This window comes from Oncorhynchus keta, chromosome 7 (genome assembly GCF_023373465.1).
Source record: "Oncorhynchus keta strain PuntledgeMale-10-30-2019 chromosome 7, Oket_V2, whole genome shotgun sequence".
Lineage (NCBI taxonomy): Eukaryota > Metazoa > Chordata > Actinopteri > Salmoniformes > Salmonidae > Oncorhynchus > Oncorhynchus keta.
In genome coordinates, this window is record NC_068427.1 from 9,651,388 (window position 1) to 9,677,414 (window position 26,027).

The 26,027-nt window shown below is 40.0% G+C and overlaps 1 protein-coding gene across 2 annotated transcripts; it reads right to left on the bottom strand.

Moving 5' to 3' along the window:
- Positions 1–25,215, bottom strand: stat4 (signal transducer and activator of transcription 4). 2 transcript variants are annotated; one of them, XM_035773227.2, is made up of 23 exons: positions 25,029–25,215; positions 24,387–24,515; positions 23,231–23,366; positions 20,704–20,802; positions 20,319–20,490; positions 17,048–17,133; positions 15,746–15,897; positions 15,446–15,604; positions 15,097–15,189; positions 12,750–12,809; positions 12,501–12,521; positions 8,638–8,731; positions 8,285–8,326; positions 6,718–6,801; positions 6,199–6,297; positions 5,954–6,089; positions 5,569–5,621; positions 5,136–5,230; positions 4,568–4,704; positions 4,011–4,202; positions 1,861–1,906; positions 1,569–1,668; positions 1–636 (listed from the first exon to the last, which is right to left on the bottom strand). In XM_035773227.2, exons 1-23 carry the CDS (start codon positions 25,085–25,087, stop codon positions 613–615), a joined length of 2,268 nt encoding a protein of 755 aa, XP_035629120.1. In that variant the 5' UTR covers positions 25,088–25,215; the 3' UTR covers positions 1–612. The 2 variants fall into 2 exon arrangements, with proteins under 2 accessions (XP_035629120.1, XP_035629119.1); XM_035773226.2 differs by having other exon boundaries at positions 8,285–8,329; positions 25,029–25,213.
- Positions 25,216–26,027: the final 812 nt, after the last annotated feature.

Here is a 26,027-nt window from a genome sequence, read left to right on the forward strand (position 1 = left end):
TTTCATGAATTATTATTTATTATTATTACCTACAGGTATACTATTACTCAGTGGTAAAGACAGTTGAAAGGGGGAAATCATATTTTGTTTAACCCTTTTGCTGGTGGAAAGGCGTGTCAATGAAAATGGGACCATTACACCTTGGGCTCTAAGTGCAAAAATATCCAATTGGTAAACTAATGAAAACACAAAAAGTGATTAAAGCGATAATAAACATGTATTATTTGTACAAAACTTGGTTCTTGATAGCGGGGCATAAGACACTATGTATATATATATATATATAATAACATACTAACATTACTTGTGCACACAGACACAAACATAAAGCAATAGTGTGCTTGCACAGAAGTAATAAAGATGTCAATTTATGAGAAGAGACATAACAAGCTAGATGTATTCTGGACACATTCAATACCGCCTTGCATGTAATATCTACTTTATGCTCAAAACATAATATTATATCTTTGTTTTCATGACAAAGGGCTCAAAGACAATACTAACAGTTGGGTAGAAGAGCAATGTATTGTGATCAGATGTAAGAGAAAATTACACTTGTGCAGGAATTCAGTAGAGACTGTGTACTTGGCATACTCGGCAGGTCATCTTGTGTTACTCGGAGTACGGAGAACTCATCTGTAAAAGTCAAACAATACCCATAATAGCAGACGCCAATGCAACTAGAATATAAAGATTGTTTCAGCAGGTTCAGTCCAATCACCACAGAGGATTACTACAAGGAGTCTTCATGATGACTCGTTTATTTTACAAAGGAACATCATCTTAAAAGTCGTATCTAACATCAAAGCCAGAGCAGAGATAAAGTCACCCGAGGCTTCTGAACCTAGTTAATCTCCAGAGTGTTTTAATACCTTGCTGCGGTGTAGCCTAGTCCCAACCTTCTACATGATGTGTTTCTATAGCCAACTCTTCTATCATTACTATACACCATACACCAAGTCAGTTGTGGTCAGTGCTGTTTAAGTTCTCTTATGCGCATGGCCTTATTTCTATTACAGCATATTGGATGACTGTCATTCATATTCCATTCACCCAGCTCAATGTAACATCAATAGGCTTAGGCTACTACATGATGCTCAAATGTCCCTATACCCATCATGAGGTTGCTGCAATCTAGCCTATTAATTAACGTTTAAAACGTCGGTGCACAGGTCGAAAGACAAAATTGGAGTATTCAAGGTGGTAGACAGTGACACAATCAATACCGCCTTGCACACTCTAGCTGATCGAGGGTGTAAACACTAGTCCAAAACAGTTGCAGACAAGAGTTTGTATTGGACAAACTCAGGTAGGTTTAGCCCCGTTTTGTTCGGGCCTTCCTCCTCTGAGGAGCCTCCACTCATACAAGTGTAACAGAGTTGAAAATGCATTTCTTGTATTATCACCAAAATTGAGACAAAGGTTATTGTATACCAGCACCTACTGGTTTAGAGAGGCAACTGTGTATCTGCAATGATGGAAGAGTTGGCTACATTAGATGGGCCTACAGTTTGGGACAAGGCTAGCTGCAGTGTGTCTGTTTAAGATAGGGTGGTTACTGTACTCACGGCAGTCTCAATCTCCAAGGGGCTGAGGTGCTGGGTGAGCATGTCAAACATCCCAGGGGACATGGGGGGTTCTGGGGAGGAGCAGGGGGGAGGTGTGGTTCTAAGGGCGGGGGCGGCAGCAGTGGAGAGAAAGAGAGAGAAATATAAGTCAAGGGAATGGTTTAGACTATAGAAACAAAGGATATCTAACATAGCCTAATATTTCAGACACACATCTTCGGCGCAGGTCTGCATTCAACTCCTGGCATGCACAGATTATAAGATCTTAACAAACTTAAACTTAAGTACTCACTGCAAAGTTGAGATGGGGATCAGCATAGATGGTATGTATGGAAAGACTGCAAGAAGATAAAAAAAAAAAAATAGGAGATTATGGGCATGTTAGTAAACAACCATTCAAATGGTTGGCAATATCAATCCTGCTTCCCAGTTCCAGAACATTTGATTGTCCAGTTGTGCTGATGATTGTACAACGTTTGTATAAAACATTCACACCTGGACTCCATTACCTCACGTATTACCTCCCCTATATCTGGCACTCCCTTAGGTTCTTTCCCCAGTCGGTATTGTTTATGTGTTTCATGTCTATACATTACTCATAATTGTTATATTGTTCAATGTTCCGATTATTATTAAACTCACCACCTGCACTTGCTTTCTGACTCCCGGCATATACGTTACACCATGGAGGTTTCTTTCATGTGTTCGTGTTATCTTACTGTTGAGGAAATTAGTGGTACAACTCATGTGGAAGCACATATGGAAATTATTCGGAATCACATGACAATCCATCAACATTAACTGAATATTCCAGGAATGTTTCTTTGAACAACTTCTATTGCGGCAACATTTTATTTGCCGAAGTATGTTCAGGGAAAGTTAGTAGAACCAACATGTCATAATGTCACACTATAACTTTATGAGACCATTGTAGGAATATTCCCTGCTTGTTGGTGTTTTGAATAACATATCCATCAACATTAGCAGAACGTTCCTGTAATGTTTCTTCAGAACCAATTTACTGCTCCCACATTTTGTTGCGGTAGTATATTCTATGAATATGACCGGAACATTGGGTTATATTCCCTGGCAACCTAATGAGAACCTTAGGGGAATGTTCTGTGGTAGTTTCTACAGATATTGTAAAGAACATTTTAGAGAATGTTAGGAGAACATTTCAAGGATTTCAAAACGTTTTTAGAAAAAAATATTTGGTGATCAAAAACATTCTTTCAATGTTTGTGGGACATTATCATCCTAATGTTAGCTCAAACCCTAACTATAATTTAATGGGAATGTTAGCTGATGTTGTGGGAAGGTTCCCAGTTTGCTGGGCTGCTGGTTGTTATCAATACACATAATTGGTTGTTAGGCCTATACAGGATCTTAATTTGACCACCCGGTTGCTGGATAAATGTCCCTGTGCCACAGGAAATGAAAACTTGAAATGTATTTGAGGTTTAAAAATGCTTCCAAAGTTTGTAATTTCAACTTTAAAATGTCAGACTTAATTTGCCAAAACAAAAAAGGTATCAATCCATACTAAAATGTATTAATTATAATCCACAAAGTAATTTACATTTCTTTTTGCTGCAGGATTATTTTCCTGCTGTAAGAAACTGGTCAATTTAAGATCCTATACCTGGGAAGGTGTCTCGGATGACATCTCCATTAATGTTAGCGAAACATTCCAGTAATGTTGTTTTCTCAGAAGCAATTTCATTGAATCCAGACACGATTGCAGAAGAGCGTTTAGGGAACGTTATTGGAACAATCATGCCATAACGTGAAACTATAACTTTATGAGAGCATTGTGGGAATATCCCCTGCTTGTTGTTATGGGTGTTCTTAATAACATCTCCAACATTAGCAGAACGTATCCATAATGTTTTATCAGAACCAATTCTATTGTTCTCACATTTTGCTGCGACAGTATGTTCTAAAAACATTACTGGTACATTGTGTTATTACATTACCTGGAAACCTAATGATAACATTTGGGGAATGTTCTGATGTGGTTGTTAAAGATGTTGTGCGCAACATTTTATTGAACGTTAGGTGAACATTCCAAGCATAGTTCAATTAAAAAATAAGAAAAAATACATAAAAAACTATCTTAGAATACTTTTGGGTTGTTATTATCCTAATGTTAGATAACACCTGAATTAGAACTTAATGTGAATCTTAGCTAATGTTCTGGGAATGTTCCTGGTTTGCTGGGTTGGTTATGAGCGATAATTGCATGTTGCGCACCAACTCCCAACTCCCAGTACAGGTAAAAACACATCACCAACAAACAATGAGTAGAAAATGATGCAATCCCATAACATACTTACTCTCGCTCACAGAGAAGTTGCTGGAACCTAGGTGGTCAGAATTATTTTATATACAGTACAAACCAAAACCCTCTCCATCATAAACATGTCTTGGCAGACATCTTGCCTTTGCTCTGCTGGCTGTTGTAAAGTCGTCCGAAGGCCTCGTCTTTGGGGATGTCTGGGTAGAGGAACTTTAGTGGGTTCTCAGGGACCTCTCCGTCTGTGATGACCTTGTAGTCCCGGATAATGTCGGCAAACGGGAGAGCGCTGAGGCGTGATTTGGTGTACGGCTCCACCGAGATGAACTTGGCCTCTCCTGTTGACACAGACACAACCAAAGCGCCAATCAGAGTTAAATGTTTACAGAATCAATGTTAAAGACACTGTGGAAGTTTAGATGCTAATTGTTTTGTGGATTTCAATGTTGACCTCATGGTTTAGATAAAATATGAATCAATTTATTATCTTATGAAACCAAACAAATCACTAGTTTTGGGCAAACAATATGATTTTAATGGGTGTGAGGAGGTGTGACCCTTTATGTCTAATCAGGTCATTTCTGGATAATTTTTCTCTCCATGTAGGGGTCCCCCTTTGGCTCCAGAGCAGATGCAAAAATTCCAAATAGTGAAGATAATTCTTTCACGACACCACAGTAATCGACAGCCGAACAGGCCTCACCACTATCGGACTGCTCCACCCAGGTGAAGGTGATCCCGCCCAGGTGGCTCTCGCTGAAGCGCAGCAGGAAAGTCCCAGGCTCCTTGTCCTTCAGACGGGCCCTCTCAGTCTCCTTACTGACAAAACCCATGATGCAGCTGAAGGAAGCACACCCAAAACACACCATCAGTTACAGCACCGTTACATGACTTATTTTACACCCACTGATTTAACAGTACACTGTGGTCTAAAGCCCTGAGCAGTGAATAGATCAATCCAGTCCATTAGATCCATTCAAAATGGAACTGAACCTAATGATTCACAAATTACATTAAATTGTACTGAACCCAACATTGTAGTTTAGCAAAAGGTAGCTTAGGGATCAGCAGTGGGGTACACAAAGCAGAGGAGTGTCCACAGACAACTTGTAGCCCCTAGCATCTATCGCCGAAGCATTTATGTAGATCTGAGAATATTGTAGAAGCAACATGGCAATAATTCCATCTGTCCCCCTAATAATTGTCCACACATGGCATAGTGCCTAGGGGAATGGGGATAGGGGTTGTTTCTGACCGGCCCTAAATCTCACTTGTCGTTCCAGATGGGGAGTAGGTGCTTCTTGATGAGCTCCAGGATGGAATCCAGCCACATCCAGAAACTGAAATTCTTCCCATGAATATTCTCCTGGAAAAAGCAGACAGAATGGGAAAGAGATGAGAATTACCCTTAAAAGTTTTTATGGCATCTTTCATAAAAAACACAGCCTCAAGTTATTCATTTAATATGACCACTGGAAAAATTCCTCAGGGGAACTGGTGCAATTATGAATTGTTGATGGAGAATGACTCCACTAGGAGCTGAAGAGAATAAGTCAAGTCAAGATGGAGAATGACAGTACAGTAGGTCTGTGAAAGATTCTACATGAAGTGGGAAGGGAGAGTATTTGTTACTAAGATATGACATCCTTCATTTTGTGTTTAAGACTTGTAGTCGTAGGACTATAAAGAAGCAATAGCACCGACCTTGCAGAATTTGGACCAGGATACCTGACATTCGTTTTGGGAGGCTTGCTGACCTACAGTGAAGATGATTCATAGATGTACGATTATCAACAACAACAAAAACATTACAATTTCATACACTAAGAATGAATATTCAATTATTCTTGAACAGTAATAACACCACCTTAGATAATATAGGGGGAGTCCATACTATTGTGGTGGTTGGAAGCCAAAGACCGATGTTGAACAATCTCATGACAATTCACATTCCTGTTCTCTCATAATTGAAAATACTTGTAAAGGGACAGGACTGCTTTTCCTCATGACCTGTGCAAATAAATGGTGTATGTATGCTGTTCCAACACTGTTATGCCCCCATGAAAAGTGTTCCACTAGGCCACCGTACCCAAGAGTTTCTCTCCTAGCATGCACAGCTGTTCCCTGTTGAGGCCCCGCCCAGCGAAGGTGGAGAACTGCCAACTCAGTACCTCAGAGAGCTGGCCCCAACTGGCCCGCTGAGGACTGGCAAAGAAGCCCAGGTTCTAAAAAAGGGAGCGGCACAGAGGAAAGAGAGTGAGATCAAATATAAAACACCTAAAAGAATGGTAGAGTATGTGTGTGTGTGTGCGTGTGTGTGTGTGTTCAGCTCACCCTAGGTTCGTCAGTCAGCAGGTTGTACCACATGACAGATGCCCAACCTCCAGGCAGTTGGCTAACATTGGAGATGACCACCAGAGGAAAGGAGCAGGTCTGCAGAGAGAGAGACATATATGCACGCACATATACCACGCACGCACACACACACACACACACACACACACACACACACACACACACACACACACACACACACACACACACACACAGTATTTGCTTACACAAAGACTACAGTGGCTTGCAAAAGTATTCACCCCCATTTTTCCTATTTTGTTGCCTTACAACCTGGAATTAAAATTGATTTACAGGTTGTAATGCAACAAAATAGGAAAAACACAAAGGGGGATGAATACTTCTACAAGGCACTGTAATAATGACTGACAATGTATGCTAGGAAGACTGTGTGGGGGTTATTTGAGGTGTGGGATGGTGTGGATTATTGTCAGAATGTGTGTGTGGGAGAGTGTGTGTCTTATATAGGAGATATGAAGGAGTGTGTAGAAATTGACTGACCTCCAGGTCGATGTTAATGCCCTGTATGTTGAACTGGGCCTCAAAGCTGAGGGAGTGGAGCTCCTCCGTCACAGAGACAGGACCCTGGAACCAGCAGAATACAAATACACACACACACACACACACACACACACACACACACACACACGCGCGCAAAGATACACACACACACACTTTACTAAACACCTTCCTCTTCCTCTTACAAACATTCTACTACACCACATTTCACAAACCCTTTTTCTCAGAACACATTAAATACAGTAGCAGAGGGAGAAATGTTTTTTTTTGTGCAGTGAGGGACACACCAAAAAGTTGAACACATCTCAATGAAAAACACGGCAGGCTCTATCAACGGGATAAGGAATTTGCCCTATTTACTAAAGAACAGCATTCCATAACAAGGCTGTTGAAAAACTCAAGGAAATGATCTTTGAGGATGAATATATTCCCTCTACAGTATATGAGCATTAGGGGGAAGTTTGATAGCAGTATTCATCAGTAATTTTCTGTAATAAGATAAGGATCCTGTATCCTAGTGTTTAAATTATGTGAATGAAGCTTTGTCTTGACTTTTGTTGAGCCACATTAATAAAAAGGCTAAATGAAATTCAAAAGTCAATCTATGATAAAACTTTCTCAGAAAGAGCACATGTTTTTTCAATTAAGAGTTTACTAGGGAGTTAACAAGGTTTTCCATCTGTGATAAGTTATGGAGCCATCTGAAAACGTACGCAAGCAAAAGCACCATTGTCCTGAAAAGGAGTTCAAACTTCAAATTAAGGGGAACATTTTGCAAATCCTTGGCAATGTTGCCTTCTACTGTTTTAAGAAAGCAACTACCTCTTTCTTAACGGAAGTGTTTTTGAGTTATTATAGATATTATATATTTAACTAGGCAAGTCAGTTAAGAACAAATTCTTATTTACAATGACGGCCTACTGGGGAACCATGGGTTGTTCAGGGGGAGAACGACAGATTTTTACCTTGTCAGCCTAGGGATTTGAGGCAGCAACCGTTCAGTTACTGACCCACTACTCTAACCACTAGGCTACCTGCCGCGCCAACCTCAGGCAAAGTAAAACAAAAGATTTACCTCTAAATAAATAATACATTTTAAACTCTTAATTCACTTATGTGTCCAATGACTTCTAATCAAATGATCTCTGGTTGACCAGAATATATCTCTTGAAGTTGTTACAAAGATACAGAAGAAGAAGTGAGACATCCTACTCCCTAATCTTTTACAGTCAATAAACTAAGCAGATCAGACCCAGCTGCTAAAGCATTGGTGCCTATGGGAGAGTCACCCCGTTAAGCAGACCGGAACTGACCATTTTTTTCAATGGTAAACGGCCTGAGTGGGACATCTTCATTTATCTACCATCTTTGGCTCGACAAAGCAGTTCTACCATAGCAAACAAATCTGAAGGCCGTGTTCCAAAGGTCAAGCTTTTCTAAAGGTCACTTTACTAGAGTGTAATCTTAGATAGGCCTGCGTCACTGACCCTTAACCATCATTTAAGGAAAAACTAAAAGTCTTGTTCAACTTCCATATCACTCCTCTCACCTCGTTCACCTTGGTTCCATTAACGTATTTCTTCTCTTTCAGCTGCTGAAGAAGATACAAATATGATATCAATGCATAATAAATGTACTTACATTAATATCAAATGAACTGTTCACACAATGTCATGTACAGCTAGGCCAGGGCGATCTTAATAAAAAATGTTTACTATATAACAGGGTCTTTGCAAACAGTTGTCTGTTATTTCCAATATGACCGTTGCCAGCCAGCCCCATTGAACCAAATTAGTTGGAGTCCACTAAAAAGTTTCACTAAACCGGTGAATGAACAGATTGAGGTTGAATTATTATTAAAATGTCAGTGTGTTAGTGGGGACAGTGAAAGTCAGATGTTACCAAGTGTCGAAACTCTACAGACAGGCAGCCATTGGATGATTCCTCCACGTCCATTACTTTGGTGGTGGTAGTCAGGATGAAGAACTGACGATTTCTGAATGGAGAGGGACATGGGCAAAGCCGTAGTTAGTAGTCTGAACTAAGCATACACACGCGCAAACACATACAAACACAGAACAGCAACAACAACCAAATGAGCTAAGATACTGTACATGGCAAACACATGCAGCGGTTAGAAACAACTCAAATTCAAGTTGGATTTCAGGCAGCTAAAACATTTACATTACATTTAAGTCATTTAGCAGACGCTCTTATCCAGAGCGACTTACAAATTGGTGCATTCACCTTATGACAAAGGAGATTACTCTGCTTACTTAAACTGTGTCAACTGATAAGTAATCAAACACATCTCATATTTCTCTCTTTGTCACTGTTCTCACTACGCACTAAAAACAAAGTATAGTGCGCACTATACAAAGTACGCACTATACAAAGTATAGTTCTATATAGCGCCAAATAAAGGTTATTTGGCTTGTAAGCATAGAGGAACCCTTTTTGGTGCTATATGGAACCCTTTTTTTTAAGGTTCTATGAAAATAACCATACTCATAAGGTTCTAAATGGAACATGTAATGTGCTATAAAGAACGATTTCCTAAGATTCTATAAAGAACCATTAATAAAGATTTGATATAGCACCAAAAAAGGGTTCCGCTATGGTTACAACCCTTTTTGGGGCTATATAGAACCCTTTTTTTATGGTTCTTTATAGAACCTTTATGGAGAATGATTCTATAAAAAAACCTTTCTCAATCTCAAAGGTTCTTTGTAGAACCAACATTTTTTTAAATTCTGGTTTAATTAGCCACATTATATTGTTAAAATTCCATAGTTTCATTATTGTGTTTATTAGCAAGTTTAATCAGGTGTGCTACTGAACTACTGGCTTAGTCGACAATTCTCAATTGACGCACGGCCATATGTGAGCCTTTCACAAGACACCATCACTGGCCATAGTCATATACAGTGCTGTGAAAAAGTCATTGCCCCCTTACACTCAATAACTGGTTGTCCCACCTTTAGCTACAATGACTACAACCAAACGCTTCCTGTAGTTTTTTATCAGTCTCTCACGGCGCCGTGGAGGAATCTTGGCCCACTCTTCTATGCAGAATTGCTTTAAACTCACTCTTCCAAAAAGTTATACATTCTTCCAAAATCCTTGATGATCATCCAGGTGCTTCCAGTTGCTTTTTGGCAAACTTGAGTAAATGTTTTTGGATGAGATGGTGAAAACCAAACACTGCATTCCACAGTAAGAACCTTATGCCAACAGTAAAGCGTGGCGCTGATAATAAGATTGCTTGGGGATGCTTTGCTGGCAGGACCTGGATGACTTGCCTTAATAGAAGGAACCATGAATTCTGCTCTGTATCAGAGAATTTTACTGGAGAATGTCAGGCCATCCGTCTGTGAGCTGAAGCTGAAGCACAGCTGGGTCATGCAGCAAGACAATGATCCAAAACACACAAACAAGTACAGTTGAAGTCGGAAGTTTACATACACCTTAGCCAAATACATCTTAGCCAAATTCCCTGTCTTTGGTCAGTTAGGATCACCACTTTATTTTAAGAATGTGAAATGTCAGAATAACAGTAGAGAGAATTACTTATTTCAGCTTTTATTTCTGACATCACATTCCCAGTGGGTCAGAAGTTGACATACACTCAATTAGTATTTGGTAGCATTGCCTTTAAATTGTTAAACTTGAGTCAAACGTTTTGGGTGGCCTTCCACAAGCTTCCCACAATAAGTTGGTTGAATTTTGGCCCATTCCTCCTGACAGAGCTGGTGTAACTGAGTCAGATTTGTAGGCCTCCTTGCTCGCACATGCTGTTTAATTTCTGCCCACACATTTTCTATGGGATTGAGGTCAGGGCTGTGATGGCCACTCCAATACCTTGACTTTGCTGTCCTTAAGCCATTTTGCCACAACTTTGGAAGTATGCTTGGGGTCATTGTCCATTTGGAAAACCCATTTGAGACCAAGCTTTAACTTCCTGACTGATGTCTTGAGATGTTGCTTCAATATATCCACAACATTTTCTTTCCTCATGATGCCATCTATTTTGTGAAGTGCACCAGTCCCTCCTGCAGCAAATCACCCCCACAATATGATACTGCCACCCCCGTGCTTCATGGTTGGGATGGTGTACTTCAGCTTGGAAGCCTCCCCCTTTTTCCTCCAAACATAACGATGGTCATTACGGCCAAACAGCTCTATTTTTGTTTCATCAGACCATAGGACATTTCTCCAAAAAGTACGATCTTTGTCCCCATTTGCAGTTGCAAACTGTAGTCTGTCTTTTTTATGGCGGTTTTGGAGCAGTGGCTTCTTCCTTGCTGAGCGGCCTTTCATGTTATGTCGGTATAGGACTTGTTTAACTGTGGATATACTTTTATACCTGTTTCCTCCAGCATCTTCACAAGGTCCTTTGCTGTTGTTCTGGGATTGATTAGCACTTTTCGCACAAAAGTACATTTGTCTCTAGGAGACAGAACGCATCTCCTTCCTAAGCGGTATGACGGCTGCGTGGTCACATGGTGTTTATACTTGTGTACTATTGTTCATACAGATCAACGTGGTACCTTCAGGCATTTGGAAATTGCTCCCAAGGAGGAACCAGACTTGTGGAGATCTACAATTTGTTTTCTGAGGTATTGGCTGATTTATTTAGATTTTCCCATGATGTCAAGCAAAGAGGCTCTGAGTTTGAAGGTAGGCCTTGAAATACATCCACAGGTACACCTCCAATTGACACAAATGATGTCAATTAGCCTATCAGAAGCTTCTAAAGCCATGACATAATTTTCTGGAATTTTCCAAGCTGTTTAATGGCACAGTCAACTTAGTGTATGTGAACTTCTAAACCACTTGAATTGTGATACAGTGAAATATTGTGATAAGTGAAATAACCTGTCTGTAAACAATTGTTGGAAAAATTACTTGTGTCATTCACAATGTAGATGTCCTAACCGACTTGCCAAAACTAAAGTTTGTTAACAAGAAATTTGTGGAGTGGTGGAAAAACGAGTTATAATGACTCCAACCTAAGTGTATGTAAACTTCTGACTTCAACTGTATACATCAAAATTGTTAAAAAGCAACAAATTTGACGTTTTGAAATGACCTACTCCAAGTCCAGACCTAATCCCAATTGAGATGTTGTGTCAGGACTTGAAACGATCAGTTCATGTTTGAAAACCCACAAAAAATTCCCCCACGGCGACATGAGACTGATCAACAACTACAGGAAGCATTTGGTTGCAATCATTGCAGCGAAAGGTGGCACAATCAGTTATTGAGTGTAATTGGTAATTAAATAAATAAAATAAGCATGCATTTTTTTTGTTATTTGTAACCTCAGATTCCCTTTATCTAATATTAGGTTTTGGCTGAAGATCTGATAACATTCAGTATAAAAAATATCAGAAATACTTTTTTACACCACTGTATAACATGTAACAGCATAACATAACATATTAGATAAACTAGAATGACACTCTCACTCATTGTTGCGCAAAAAAAGCTGTGCAAAAACCACGCCCCAAAATATTATATTGAGCCATGACCCTACATTTGAATTATCACCAAAAGAGGAAAGAAACCTTATTTGAACTACAAAGAACTACTGAAGGGCTCAAAAGGTTCTTGGGGTCAGTATGGTTCCACATAGAACAATCACCCTTCCCAAAGAACAATGTTCACACATGCCACATGAGAAGGTTCAATATTGGCCTAAATAACAAGAACAGGAAATCCCCACAGAACATCCCACATGGAGTTTGCATGGATATACTCACACTCTGCCAGGGGGGAGGTCCCTACACACAGGGAAGATAATACAGTACATAAATTACTCAGTAATGTAGTGCTAGCTTGCTTATAAACGTCAATGAAGAATATCTTGATGTCTATGAAACATTACGTTTCTGAAATATATTCATGTTCACACAGTGTTGTCAGTTTGTTTATTAACAAAGCTTGCAAAGCGCGATCACTTTGAAGCAAATGCGCCACATATTGCTGTGTTACATTACACTAATACTCACTTGTCAAATATTGTCTTCACTTTTAGTTGGTAATCCACCTCTGGAAGTTTGACCAGCAATCTAGACAGAAAAGTGACAAAACATAAATATTTAGCGAAAACATACACTCACCTGACAGTTTATTAGGTACAGACAGTGAGTTACTTGGACGTGGCTTGCTATATAAAGCAGGCAGACAGGCATTGAGGCCTTCAGTTACTGTTCCATTTAACGTTAGAATGGGGAAATCGAGTGACCTTAGGGACCTCGAGCGTGGTATGATCATCGGTACCAGAAACCAACAAATTGTTGGATTACCAACAAATATAAGATGGCGCAGACAGAGATGGCAGCATCGCCACTAGCTCTTAGAAAACTTTGCAGTATTTTGTTTTATTATGTATTATTTTTTACATTATTAGCTCAGGAAATGTTTTGTGTCATTACATACAGCCGGAAGAACTATTGGATATTAGAGCAGCGGTAACTCCCCAGAACTACCAGCATTACAACCAGGAACATAACTTTCCTAGAGCAGATCCTTTGTTCACTCTCCCCAGAGCAATTGAACTTATTCCAGAGGCCTACCCAAAACATCACCGGTGGAGGAGAGGCACGGTGGCCTGCTGGTTCAACTTAGGAGGCGCACACCACCCTCCGCTTCTGAGTATATTACTCGCTAAAGTTGAGTCTATGGATAACAAAGCTGATGAGCTTAGAGTAAGGATTTCTTTCCAGAGAGACATCGGGCCTGTAAAAAAACGTTGTTTCACAGAAACATGGCTCTCTCCGGATACTCTGTCGGAGTCGGTAAAGCCAGCAGGATTTTCAGTACATCGCACAGACAAGAATAAATATCTCTCTGGGAAACAGAAGGGCGGAGGGGTGTGTTTCATGATTAACAACTCATGGTGTAATTCTAGGAGCATACAAGAACTCAAGTAATTTTGTTCACCTGACCTAGAATACCTCATAATTAAATGCCAACCATATTATCTACCAAGAGAATCCTCCTCTGTCATCACCACGGCCGTTTAATCTCACCTCAATCCGAAACCTCGATGGCCCGCGGAGAACTTTACTGGACTATATGCAAACTGGAAACCACATATCCCGAGGCTGCATTTATTTTATCTGGGGATTTTAACAAAGCAAATCTGAGGACTAGGCTACAGAAGTTCTATCAAAATATTGACTGTCCTACTCGCGCTACTAAGACTCTCGACCATTGCTATTCAAACTTCCGGAATGCTTACAAGGCCCTCCCCCGCCCTCCTTTCGGCAAATCTGACCACGACTCCAACTTGCTCCTCCCGTTATAGGCCGAAACTCAAACAGGAAGTGCCCGTGCTTCATACTATTCAACACTGGTCTGACCAATCAAAATCCACGCTTCAGGATTGTTTTGATCATGAGGACTGGGATATGTTCCGGGTAGCTTGCGAAAATAATCTAGACGCATACACGGATATGGTGACTGAGTTCATAAGGAAGTGTATAGGAGATGTAGTACGCACTGTGACTAGTAAAACGTACTCTAACCAGAAACCGTGGATAGATGGAAGCATTCGCGCGAAACTGAAAGCGCGCACCACTGCATTTAACCATTTACCAGCCACGTCACTGAGACCGACGTCTTGCTTCGGACAGGCTAAACACATTCTTTGCACGCTTTGAGGATAACACAGTGCCACCGATGAGGCCCGCTACCAAGGATTTTGGGCTCTCCTTCTCCTTTGAAACGGCAACCATCCTGGGCTTTTCACACACAACAGTGTCTAGGGTTTACCGATAATGTTCGTGCAAGCTAACAGGCTGGCCACAAAGAGACAGATAACGGTGCAGTACAACAGTGGTGTGCAGAATGGCATCTTGGAAGGCACAACTCATTGGTCCTTGTCACGGATAGGCTTTTGCAGCAGATGACCACACCAGGTTCCCTCCAGTGGGCACGCGATCACCAACACTTGACAATTCAGGAGTGGAAAAACATTGCCTGGAACATGACAGCGAGTTCAGTTTACTTGAGTGGCTTGCACAGTCCCAGACCTCAACCCAATAGAACATATTTGGAATGAGATGGAACCGGCTGTTCGCAACATGAATGTACGGCCATCCAATCTGCAGCAACTGCATGATGCCATCACGTCAGCATGGACCAACATCCTTATGGAACGTTTCCGAACATTGTAAAATTCCCCGAAGAATGCAGGCTGTTCTGGAGGCAAAAGTACTAGACCCCGGTACTAGATGGGTGTACCTAATAAACCTTCTGGTGAGTGTATATTTAAGATGTACACACACACACACAATGGATTGATAAGCACCAAGTATTGAGTTGTGTTACATCTTAATACACATACAGTACCTGACTTTGGTGGTGAACTGCACCCCGGTCTTGATGATGAGAGGTTTCTGGGGGTGGGTTGGCATACATGGCTGCTTCTCCACCACAAAGGAGCTGTTGACATTGTACAAAGGATGACACAACAATGGCCTACAAGAGAACTACAATAGCATAATAGCAGTTGCGTATGCCACCTAGATTTGGATGGTGGCAACATAACAGCCACAAGTTCATTTCCCTGTTATCTAGACTTCCCATTACTTCCCACTCATGGTTCCCTATGCTTCCAGTTCTTTGGAAAATCACTTTGAGATATGGATATTTCATGCACTTGGTTAGAGTAGGTGTTCGGCTTTGTTGAGGTCAGTACCTTTTGATGAGGTGGTAGATGAGGTATTTGACCTGCTCCTCCATCTGCGGTCTCTGCAGTGGGATGGGGTCACTCTCATACGTCACCTTTAATATAAGCTCCCCCAGTTTGTCCAGCTGACGCTTCATCTGGAACAGACTTTGGGCTGTCAGAGTAAACCTAGGAGAGAGAGAGGGTGATGGGGTGTGCATGAATTGAGGTTGACCTAAAATCCCACGTTATTTTGGAATATAGTTATAAGATTGAGTTATGTGTGTGTGTGTGTGTATGTATGTGTGTAAGCAAGCTTGGTTACATTACCAGTTCTGGAGCTGGTCCAGTCCAGTGAGCAGTGGCCCACCTATACAGTTGACCTGCTGCCTGCGTTTCCACTCCATCAGCTCTGGGTTCAGCTGGGAGACTATCAGAGCATCAATCTCTTTTATCACGTCACTCATCTTAGATAGGTTCTCCTATGGGGGAACAATAACAACATCTCACTTCTGGTCCTGTGTTGCTCAGTTGGTAAGAGCATGATCCTAGCAACACCAAGGTTGTGGGTTCAATTCCCCCAGTATGATTGACTTGGGGAAAATTATGTTTTAAGTTAATTTCATGCAATTATATGTGGATTAACAAGACTCATGACATCTTTTAGGAAGGATATTTAATGATAATCCCATCAATAATGTATAGGGAAAATAGTCTAGACCCGATTTCCCCAAATGCTATTCCGCTACCAAATATGTTTTATTAGGATCATTTATATGAACCCTCAATGTAGTTATACTGTATAATATTCTCTTTTACAGAAAGTGATTGGAGTAATTGATAGCGACAGAGTCACACATCATATGAGATTTATTTCCAAGCAAAGTCCAATTTCTTTGACTCCTTGACTTTAGGTCGTAGTTCATTTTCTGAATGTCATAGAGAAAAACCAAAGAAATTCCCCTTTGCATCTTGCATCTTCCTCTGGCATGTACTGCTTGTTTATAGCCTGAAGCTTCACAGATGTATGCATCGTTTTTGATTGGTATAAACAATCACAAATTAAAATGTTTAAAATGTAACGTTTTTTTTACCCCTCAAAATCAAGGAAGTTCCCACACTTCCCCACAAAACATTGGCGCCTAGGTTGGGAACCCATGTACTATTTATGTAAGTTACATTGAATAAAAGTGTCTGTTAAATGCCATATATTATAATATTATACATAAACGTGTGTTTTGTTAAATAGTCCCCGAAGCGAATTCAATAAATATCCTCAAGATTTCAATATCTAAAACTCACTCAGCTGTCTTGCAGTGCCAGACGAAAATCTAACTAGCAATATCGTGCTGGATGCAACAGTGCTCTCCACACTTTGCAGCCTAACAAAATGTTTTATTTTTAACCATTGTATCTATATAGTAAATATTCAAATAGAATTGTATAGACTAAAAGTGTGTAAGACAGCAACTGCATGACACAAACGGTGACCCCAATTCAAATAAATGCATATTACTCAAAGATAAGGCATCGCTGATGTTCAACTGTTTACACGCTAAACACAAAGCTTAGGCCTATAGTAACAACCATAGCTGATTGCTGGTTTATCTAATCTATGTAGTGTTCCCACACCTTCCTCTTAAAGTCCAGGTTGTTGAGCATCTCCTGCAGTCGGGTCACTTCCTGTTTCATCGCCGCTGTGTTCCTGTCCACTGGATCTAAGGGACAAAAATACATCCGGCGTGACAGAGGATAAAACACAGTGGGAACCCATGTACTATGGATGTAAGTTACATTGAATAAAAGTGTGGCACTTCTTTGCACCACTTTATTGGCGCAACCTGGGATTGGTACATGGGTCGTTCCACGAAATGAGTCCCTTTTGCATCACTTTGAAACTGTAAGTAGAAATTGTACACCCTTATTGGATTTTAAAAGCATGTTATATTAAATGTGGTGCCCTTTAATAGACCACATGGACAATTCAATAAATTCAATAAAAATAAATAACATTTTATTTGAATATAGACTTGCTAAATAAGTCCACTTTCTGTGACTTCTCAGAAGATTTGAACCCCTTTAATCCCAAAAGTTTTCACCATTATTGTAAAGTCTTAGTTATTTTGTTGCTTCGACAAAGTCATTTCTGGCGATTTGTATTTATTTAATGTGATTAGTGATTGATTTAAAAACACACCTGTCCCTGATTTTAAGGTCAACCCTGTTTTGTGAACTAAACTCTAGTTTTAATATGGTGAAACTATTCCTTGTAAAATGTTTTTCTCAAAAGAAAGTCTGGATATCTGATATTCAAATCATAGCGTAAAAGCAGGTGAGCTGGTTCGACTCTTTTTGGCCATTTTCTTGTGTTTTGTAGTGGGAAAATGAGTGGGTTGAGCATAACACATCAACCCTCATAGATAGACAGGCTAGAAATATTTTAACAATAAACACAATTATTGTGAAGCTTCTATGAGCTGCCTCTCCCTGTGTCACACATCAAGCTTCCGTCCCCCATATCACACCGGGCGGCAGAGTAGCCTAGTGTTTACAGCATTGTGCTAGTAACCGAAAGGTTGCAGGTTCGAATCCCCTAGCTGCCTAGGTACAAATCTGTCGTTCTACCCTGAACAAGGCAGTTAAACCACTGCCATCAATGAAGATAAGAACTTGTTCTTAAATGACTTGCCTAGTCAAATAAAGAAAAAATAAGATATTTTGGCTGATTTAAGATTAAATCGTCAACCCTGTTATGGTCAATTACTATTGTAATTTTTGTATTTAACCTCTTGAAATGGGAAAACATGTTTTTAATTAAAAGTCCAGTGCAATCAAAAACTAGATTTTCCTGTGTTTTACATGTATTTCCACACTATGAGGTTGAAATAATACTGTGTTGTGAAAATTATGATTGTTTGAGCTGTTTGAAAAGACTGCCTGAAATTTCAGCCCGTTTTGGTGGGATGGATTTCTGGCCTGCCTGGTGACATCACCAGTCGGTAAAATGGGTTAATATACCAACAAGAAAGAGCATTCCAAACCTCTCTGCCAATAAAAGCTAGTTTTCAGTTTTCCCCTCCCCACTCAGACCACTCCCAAAAAGTCCTAGCAAAATTCCTTCTTGAGAAATTTCTCTTGCTAAGAAGCCATTTTTGCTTCTTTTGACCATTTTAATTGAACAGAATCACTATTACCCAGAAATGATTTGATATTAAGATAAAAATGGCTGAATTGGACCTTTAAGTTGAACATGTGCTCATCATGACAGAACGTTACAATTTGGTGAAATAAAACGTGTTTCTTTTATTGCCCCTTTAAAACCTATGGTTGTCATTCAGTCAGGATCATAATGAGATGATAAGAATATACATTAAAAGGGGGTCAAACATGCTTATGACAAGTCTTACAATGCATTATAACCACATCATATTGCATTATTGTTAGGAATTTTATGAATAAATGACTAAACAATATCCCCATTTTAAATAGAACTCTAACTAAGTAAACTTATACTCTGTTTTATTATATCTGATTAACAATATGAGTTCATAAGTGAGGGATTGTGGAGCCTGAAACAGGGGGTAATTACATTTAAATAAATACCATTCCAGCCAGGTTGGAGGAGATTAGGAGTGTTTTTTTTTAAGTAAGCAGAAAAGGTCTTTAACCTATGGTTGAACCGACAAAACTTAGCTCTGGGGTGTTTTAGATATGGCAGTGAGTGCATTCCTAGGTTTTCTGTTAACTAGAACTGTCAGCTAAGTGGTGATCGATAATGGTGAGGGATCAAGAGTTAATTCAGTTATGTTGTGTGTCCTGTGTGTGTGCTAGTGGGTCGGAATGAACTTTTAAACTTGCTCTGTCTTGGTCGAGAGGAGGAGATTCATTCACCAATGACGTCATATTTTGTATATAAACTGTTGTTCGTGGTTAAATGGGAGCTCGCTCCGAGAATAAATACTATTATCCATTTTGATAAGACGGGTCTCTGTCTATTTTATGCAAATAAGAATCTTACAAATTCTCATAAAATAGACTAAGTGAATTCAATTAATGAAAACATATTGGAAATAATGAAATTACAGTAACAATTATACCTGCTGGATTTAAGCAAAGATACTAAAAACTAAGATATCCAGAAACTGCCTCTCCAATAAAATCCCTCGATCACGCTTGTAGTTGATGTCATGGCAATGTTGGCTAGCTAAGCTGATGCACAGAAACGTCATCGGGTCTAACGGTTGTCTCGAGCCGAACTACGGATGTGCAGGCCGTCTAATCAAAGGCATTCCTTTGATATGAAGTTGTTTTGGATGAAAATGAAAACGTGTCAGTTTGTCACCTTAACCAGGTTTCAGCTAATTAAGACATTGGCGCAAATCTAGGTTTTGCATTTATATTTTACACTTTTTTTCACTTCTATTGACTTGCTAAACCCCATACCCGATTGGGGCAGCGGTCTAAGGCACTGCATCTCAGTGCTCGAGGTGCTCGAGGTATCACAACCGGCCGTGATCGGGAGTCCCATAGGGCGGCGCACAATTGGGACAGGGTTTTTTCAGATTAGTGGAGGGTTTGCCCGGAGTAGGCCGTCACTGTAAAATAAGAATTTGCTGTTAACTGTCTTGCCTAGTTAAATAAAGGTAAATAAATACCCCGGCCTAGTCTGCTTCGCAAGCGTTCCTGGAAGTATTGCGATATTGGGCCTCTGCGTTTAAAAACTATGCAGTTTAAGTCAAGTGTTGCCCATAGTTAGTCAATCATTTCACCACATCAGGTCGTCAGAGGGCAAGGTGCAGATATTGCCATTTTACTTACAGCTATCCAATATTATATGACAGCTGTAAAATCACATCAGATCTTAGGGGAGTCCATAAGGGTATGGATTGGGTGTATGGCTGACCTCGAGACTGGAGAGTTTTATAGCGGAAGTCAAAGTCGTCTTGCATGTCTTCTAGGTATTTCACTGCCTGGTCCATCATCTGCACACTACTCCTGATCACAGCCACCCTGTTGTCCATGTTCTTCTGTCTCTCGAAGGCCACCGAATTCTGCATTGACTTCTCCAATGGGCCCTATCAAGATGATGATGAGGTGAAGTAAACCACACACACATATGCAGACACCCCCCCCACCTCACACACAGATACTGTCCTATTGCAATTATTCTTTACTCTTCCTGTTACTGCCTCTGTCTTTCAAGATGTTTCGAGGAAGAAGATATAAAAAGGATACGTGGGAAACACAAGGGACTTTCCTGATGACGTCAAAGAGTCAAAGAGACTCACCTGTTCCTGAATGCTGGCTGTAGAGATGATACGACGCTCCTCTCTGAGGCAAGTGGAAATGACCCCGGCCATCAGCAGAGGGTTGGCTTTGCATTTAGTCTGAAAAAGATCATGGACATATGAACCCACAGACACATGTATACATGTACAGGAAGGCATGGAGATGTCAAACACCTAGAGACCTTGTCAAGCCATTCGAATCTCTCTGTGAAATTGTTCATGTGTTAGGTTGACAGTTGCAGGATCTGAGTTCGAGTCCTGGTCCAGCCTACCCCCCTCCCCCGAAATCGCCGCAATATTATACTGCTGTCTAATCCTGGCCCCAGCGCAGTTCTTAACATTATGCCCACAATCTATCTCCCTCTTCATTTCATGGGTATCCCTGTCAATTAAAGCAGAAAATACTTACAAAATATATTTAAAAAACAACAACATTTCAACTGACTTGTCTATATGAGTGTCTGTCTCCTGAATTGTGCGAATTGTGTGAGTTTCTAGGAGCTCTTTGAAAGATTGCTCTCTCAACTGAGATTCTTCCTCGGAAATACAAAAGAGTGTGAATAAAACAGGGAGGTTTAAGTTTGCTCTACTTTCTCCTTATAATGTATAGTGTAAATTGGCTAATAAGGAAGTATTGAAAGGTGTTTTTCAGACACGGTAACTTCTGTCCAACCTCTCCACCGACACACCACACATAAAGTATGCCATCATGTGTGTGAAGAAACAAGATAAATCATTCCATAGGAAAGAATGCGACTGAACCAGGTACAGACTCAGTATGAAAACAAAACCAAAAGTAATGTACTATGACAGTCTAAACAAGGAGACATTTAGTGTAAAAAGGCCTAACAGACATGGGACAAGTTTATTAGGCCAGAAAAATGAAGAAAACAGAATGAAACGGGGTGGTAATACCTGAACCCCAACAAGAAGTACTTGTTTGCTACGATGATCCCTAAGGAATACAACCATGGATGGCCCATAATTTGTCCTTTTAGTTTGCGTTTTGTCTGTCTCTGGGATCTGAACCCAGTTCTGTGCAAAACATGTCTCAAACACCATGTGCATCTTGACATCTTTGTCTGTTTTTGACAAAATTCCACAGATTCTGTCTAGGCCTCTGAGACACAAGGGAAAGTTCTGATGTGAACATGTGAAACCTGATTTGTCTTTCAGTCATTGTCTGTGACTACTGATTTGAGTGTGCAACGAAAGACAGAAAGGGGATTCAATCTTGAAAACCTACGCAATACCCTTTACCATCATCACAATGACGACGACATCACAAACAAACAGTGTCAGTTCAGCAGTCTTCAGCAGCGTCATTCGGCCCACTGTATTCAGATCCTCCCTCAGACTGAGAAATCCCCTTAGAGCCAACCACTCAGCCTTTCCTAGCTTTAGATGAGACATAAGAACTGCAATATTTATTTCCAGTACTAAAAGTCCTAATGTATATGCATAGTGGCTTGACCGTTTTCTTCACTCAGTGACATATTTATTTTATACAAGGTTGGGGTCAGATCCCTCACAACAAAATGCAATTCAGGTATGAACCAGTGGAGGGGGGTTCATTCAATTCATGAAATGCATTTCCATTGAATTTCCTAAATTGACTGAGTTCAAAAGAATGGATCATAAATAATGCTTGTATACCTTCAAGGTAGACTCAGCACAAATGATTGCATAGAAAGAGACACTTTCCATCTGTCATCTGTGCGTAATAGACAGCACAGCTAAACAATAACAAAATGCACATCTCCAAGCGCGACACCAAACCAAACCTCTTGTGTCCTCTTGTGTTTGAGCTACTACTTCCTCTGAGAAACATCACACCATCTGTACACACAAACAAACAGTCAAATACACACACAGACAAAATGGAAGTTCTGGAAACCACAAGGTTCTGATGAGGTATGTGTCTTATACAGAAATATGGCCTCACCGGCCTCAGCCATCAGCCTCAAACAGCTATTTCCTGTTCCTGTTACAAGTGTTTTAAGGTACAATTCTCAGAGATTCTAAGAAATATACTGCCAGTCGATGTCCTGAGACCTCAGGGAGCATAATAGAATTTGGATTCCCCTGAATAGGGTAAGAGGTGAAATTGTCTGGAACAAAAATGACATACAACACACATACAACAATCACAAGTGAAAGGAAGCTCAGTTTGAGGAATGCCACTAAACCATAAGCCAATCCCTAAAGGTGACAAAAACCCACAAATGAACAGTTCTCGTCTTTCACTTCCTTTTCCACACTGAACACATACACACACACACACACACACATACATACTGTCATAACATACTACACAGTGCAACTCCCTATTTACGGGAAGTTGTTGGTTGGTTGTACTAAATCCCCTCAATGCTTAAATGCATCAATGACAAGGAGAGACTGTTTAATGTTATCAATGTTGGATCTGCCGGGTATATGGTTGCCTGGCAAACGGATTTAGCGCAGAGTTCAGTCTGGTTGTAACCAGGTTAGGTGTATGATATTGTAAGGGAGGTTATTGTGGCACCTGTAACTGCTGGTAGATGAACTTCAAGTTGTGTCTTTGTAGGAAGTTCTGTTCCTGAGAACACTGCCTGTCCAGCTGAGACAGGAGATTGCTGAGGAGAACTGTCGCCATGGACTCATGGTTTGCGGCAGTATCCCTGTGAAGAAAACACATACATGTTGTCTTAGCTTTGTATCTAATTTAACAGTTTTCAGTGCTCAATAAAAAAAGGTTACTAATAAGAGCATGTAGAACATACTGTACATATCATGTTATAATCAACAAGGGAAAAGGGGGGAAATCACTCATTCTCCTTTTTCAGCATGTCATATCATCAAATGATTTCTTCTGCTGTTTTGTACAAGCGCAATAGGGTGGTTCCACGAAATGAGTCCCGTTTGGGTAGTGTAACTTGGTGGGGGAAAAAATAATTTTATTTCACCTAATTTGTACATTCTGTAATAATGAATCATGAATCCCTAATCACATGTAATAAATAATAATCTTCCGTCAAAGCAACAAAATAAATAGGACTTTACAATGATGGTGAAAACACTTAGTGGTTCACTGGGTTAAAATCTTCAGAGAAGTCACAGAGAGTACAGAGAAGGACATACCAACATGCGTAATACTTTTTTTCATATTAAAAATCAGATTAATTGAATTGTCCATGTGGTCTATATTAAAGGGTACTTCATTTAATATAACAGGCTTTTAAAATCCAATATTGATTCACAATTTCTTCAAAAAATATCAAAGTGACTCATTTCATGGAACGACCCAATACATGAAAAGGCTGTCAGTCACAGCTGGATTACCATGATGTGTTAATGCAGTAAAACACTTCAACACTCAGTAAAGTGTCATGGCTGGTCTCATAAAGGTGTTATGGATGCCTTATCGCCCCTTCAAGTAAAGTGTTATCAACTATGGTATCCACATGCTGTGTTTTAGTTCCTGAACATGCTCGCTGGAAACCCAACTTGATATCTATTATATATATTACTGTACAGTAACACAGGCACCAACACACATACAGACATACACACAGACATCCATACAGACAGACACACACAGACCAAGACACTCTCTCTCTCTCTCTCTCTCACACACACACACACACACACACACACAAACAAATGCATGCACGCACGCTCACACACACACACACACTCACCAGTCCTGGCTCTCAATATAGTTGGAGAGCACCTGCCGTATGTCCATAGGGAAGTTGTCATCATAAAGGTATCCCACCTGCTCCTGGTATTTGATCTGGAGCTGTTGAATTTGTTTCCATTGACTCATGCTGAGGAACAATTCCGACAGCCCAGAGCAAATTAAAACAGCCAAATCAATTACACTTCTGTGAAAATGATTGAAGGATCGGTGCTTGTAGAGTTTTTGTCCAGGTACAGTAACATAATAGTTTAGGATAAAGTAGACTATTCAAAAAGAGCATACTCTAGGGCCTAGGCCTACCTATTCTAAAAATGTGACGCATGTTGCGTTTCAAATGCGTATCATACTGCATATATATATATATATATGATTGTTTTGTATTATTAAACTGTTTATGTCTGTCGTTATCCAATAACACAATATATTTGGAGTAATGAATAATATAGATCGATCAATTACTGATGCTTGTCGACTGGTAACTGTCTGTCAAGTAAGCCTACCACACGAGATTTCTTGTAAATCCCATTTTACAGCAGCATAAACTTTGCGTACCTTAATTTCTGTAGCGGAGCTAGATCAAATCGTTCAGGTTAATGACTATCAAAAAGTTTATAAAACGTCATCCTTTGTGAAAGCCTACCTGTGTCTTTGGACTGGTGCGCTATCACAGAAATATCCACGTTCGGCGACACAAGTCATGTGAATGCTTGTCAATTGCTCCTCTCTCTCTCTCTCTCTCTCTCTCTCGTTTCCTCTTTTAGCCTATTATATGTTTCAAACCTTATCGTTTTATGTTGTTCGTCATGTCATAGGGCTGTTCTATAGGTTTTGTCACTTCCCTCCCTCGATACGCCCCCTGTGGCTCATTCATAATGTACTATATAAATGTATCATTTGATGTTTAGAGTGAGGGACATCTAATTTCTCAACAACATTTGAACTGTACAAAATAAACATACTGGTTAAAAAATATTTAATTCATAACCAATAGTAGGCCTCGCTACTTACTATTTGCAATGCATATATGTAATAGGAAATACAAATGGTATTTAATAAGCGCATCATTTTGTTGAACGATGCAACACATGGATTGATGAATTCAGGTATTTCAGTTTGATTACATTTTTTTTAGCCTTGGTGCAATTTTCACAAGTATGTGCTACATTTTCACACAAAAAAGATACTCAAGAAGGCAGTTGTTTCAAAACTCTAAGCACATTTTCAATTGACTAAGTACAACACACAAAATCATACTGTCACCTTTTCACCAAACTTAGTGTTTCATCTAGAAATACATGTTTCACATTGCGATACATGATCATATGAAGGAATTGCCTTTCACAACGCAATGCTCAAATTCCTTTTGATATGATTGTCTTCTCATTTGTTAAAATACATTTGACTATTACTTAACCCGACTGCTCTTAATTGTTAATCACTTAACCGTTTGGTAAACCTATAGATTTTACATGTAAGCTTTTGTCTACTGCAGATTTTGAGAACGACATAATGAAATGTATGTATGTGTCACGATTTCTGCCGTGGTCGGTCCCTCTCCTTGTATGGGCGGCGTTCCGCGGTCGACGTCACCGATCTTCTAGCCATCGCTGATCCATCTTTCATTCTCCATTGGTTTTGT

Coding starts and splice junctions, on each gene's coding strand:
- stat4 (XM_035773226.2), bottom strand. CDS start 25,087: ATGACTTGTGTCGCCGAACGTGGATATTTCTGTGATAGCGCACCAGTC. Junction 20,491..20,703: donor CAGCCAGCATTCAGGAACAG/GTGAGTCTCTTT, acceptor TCATCTTGATAG/GGCCCATTGGAGAAGTCAAT. Junction 15,898..17,047: donor ACCTGGACTTTAAGAGGAAG/GTGTGGGAACAC, acceptor GTTCCCCCATAG/GAGAACCTATCTAAGATGAG.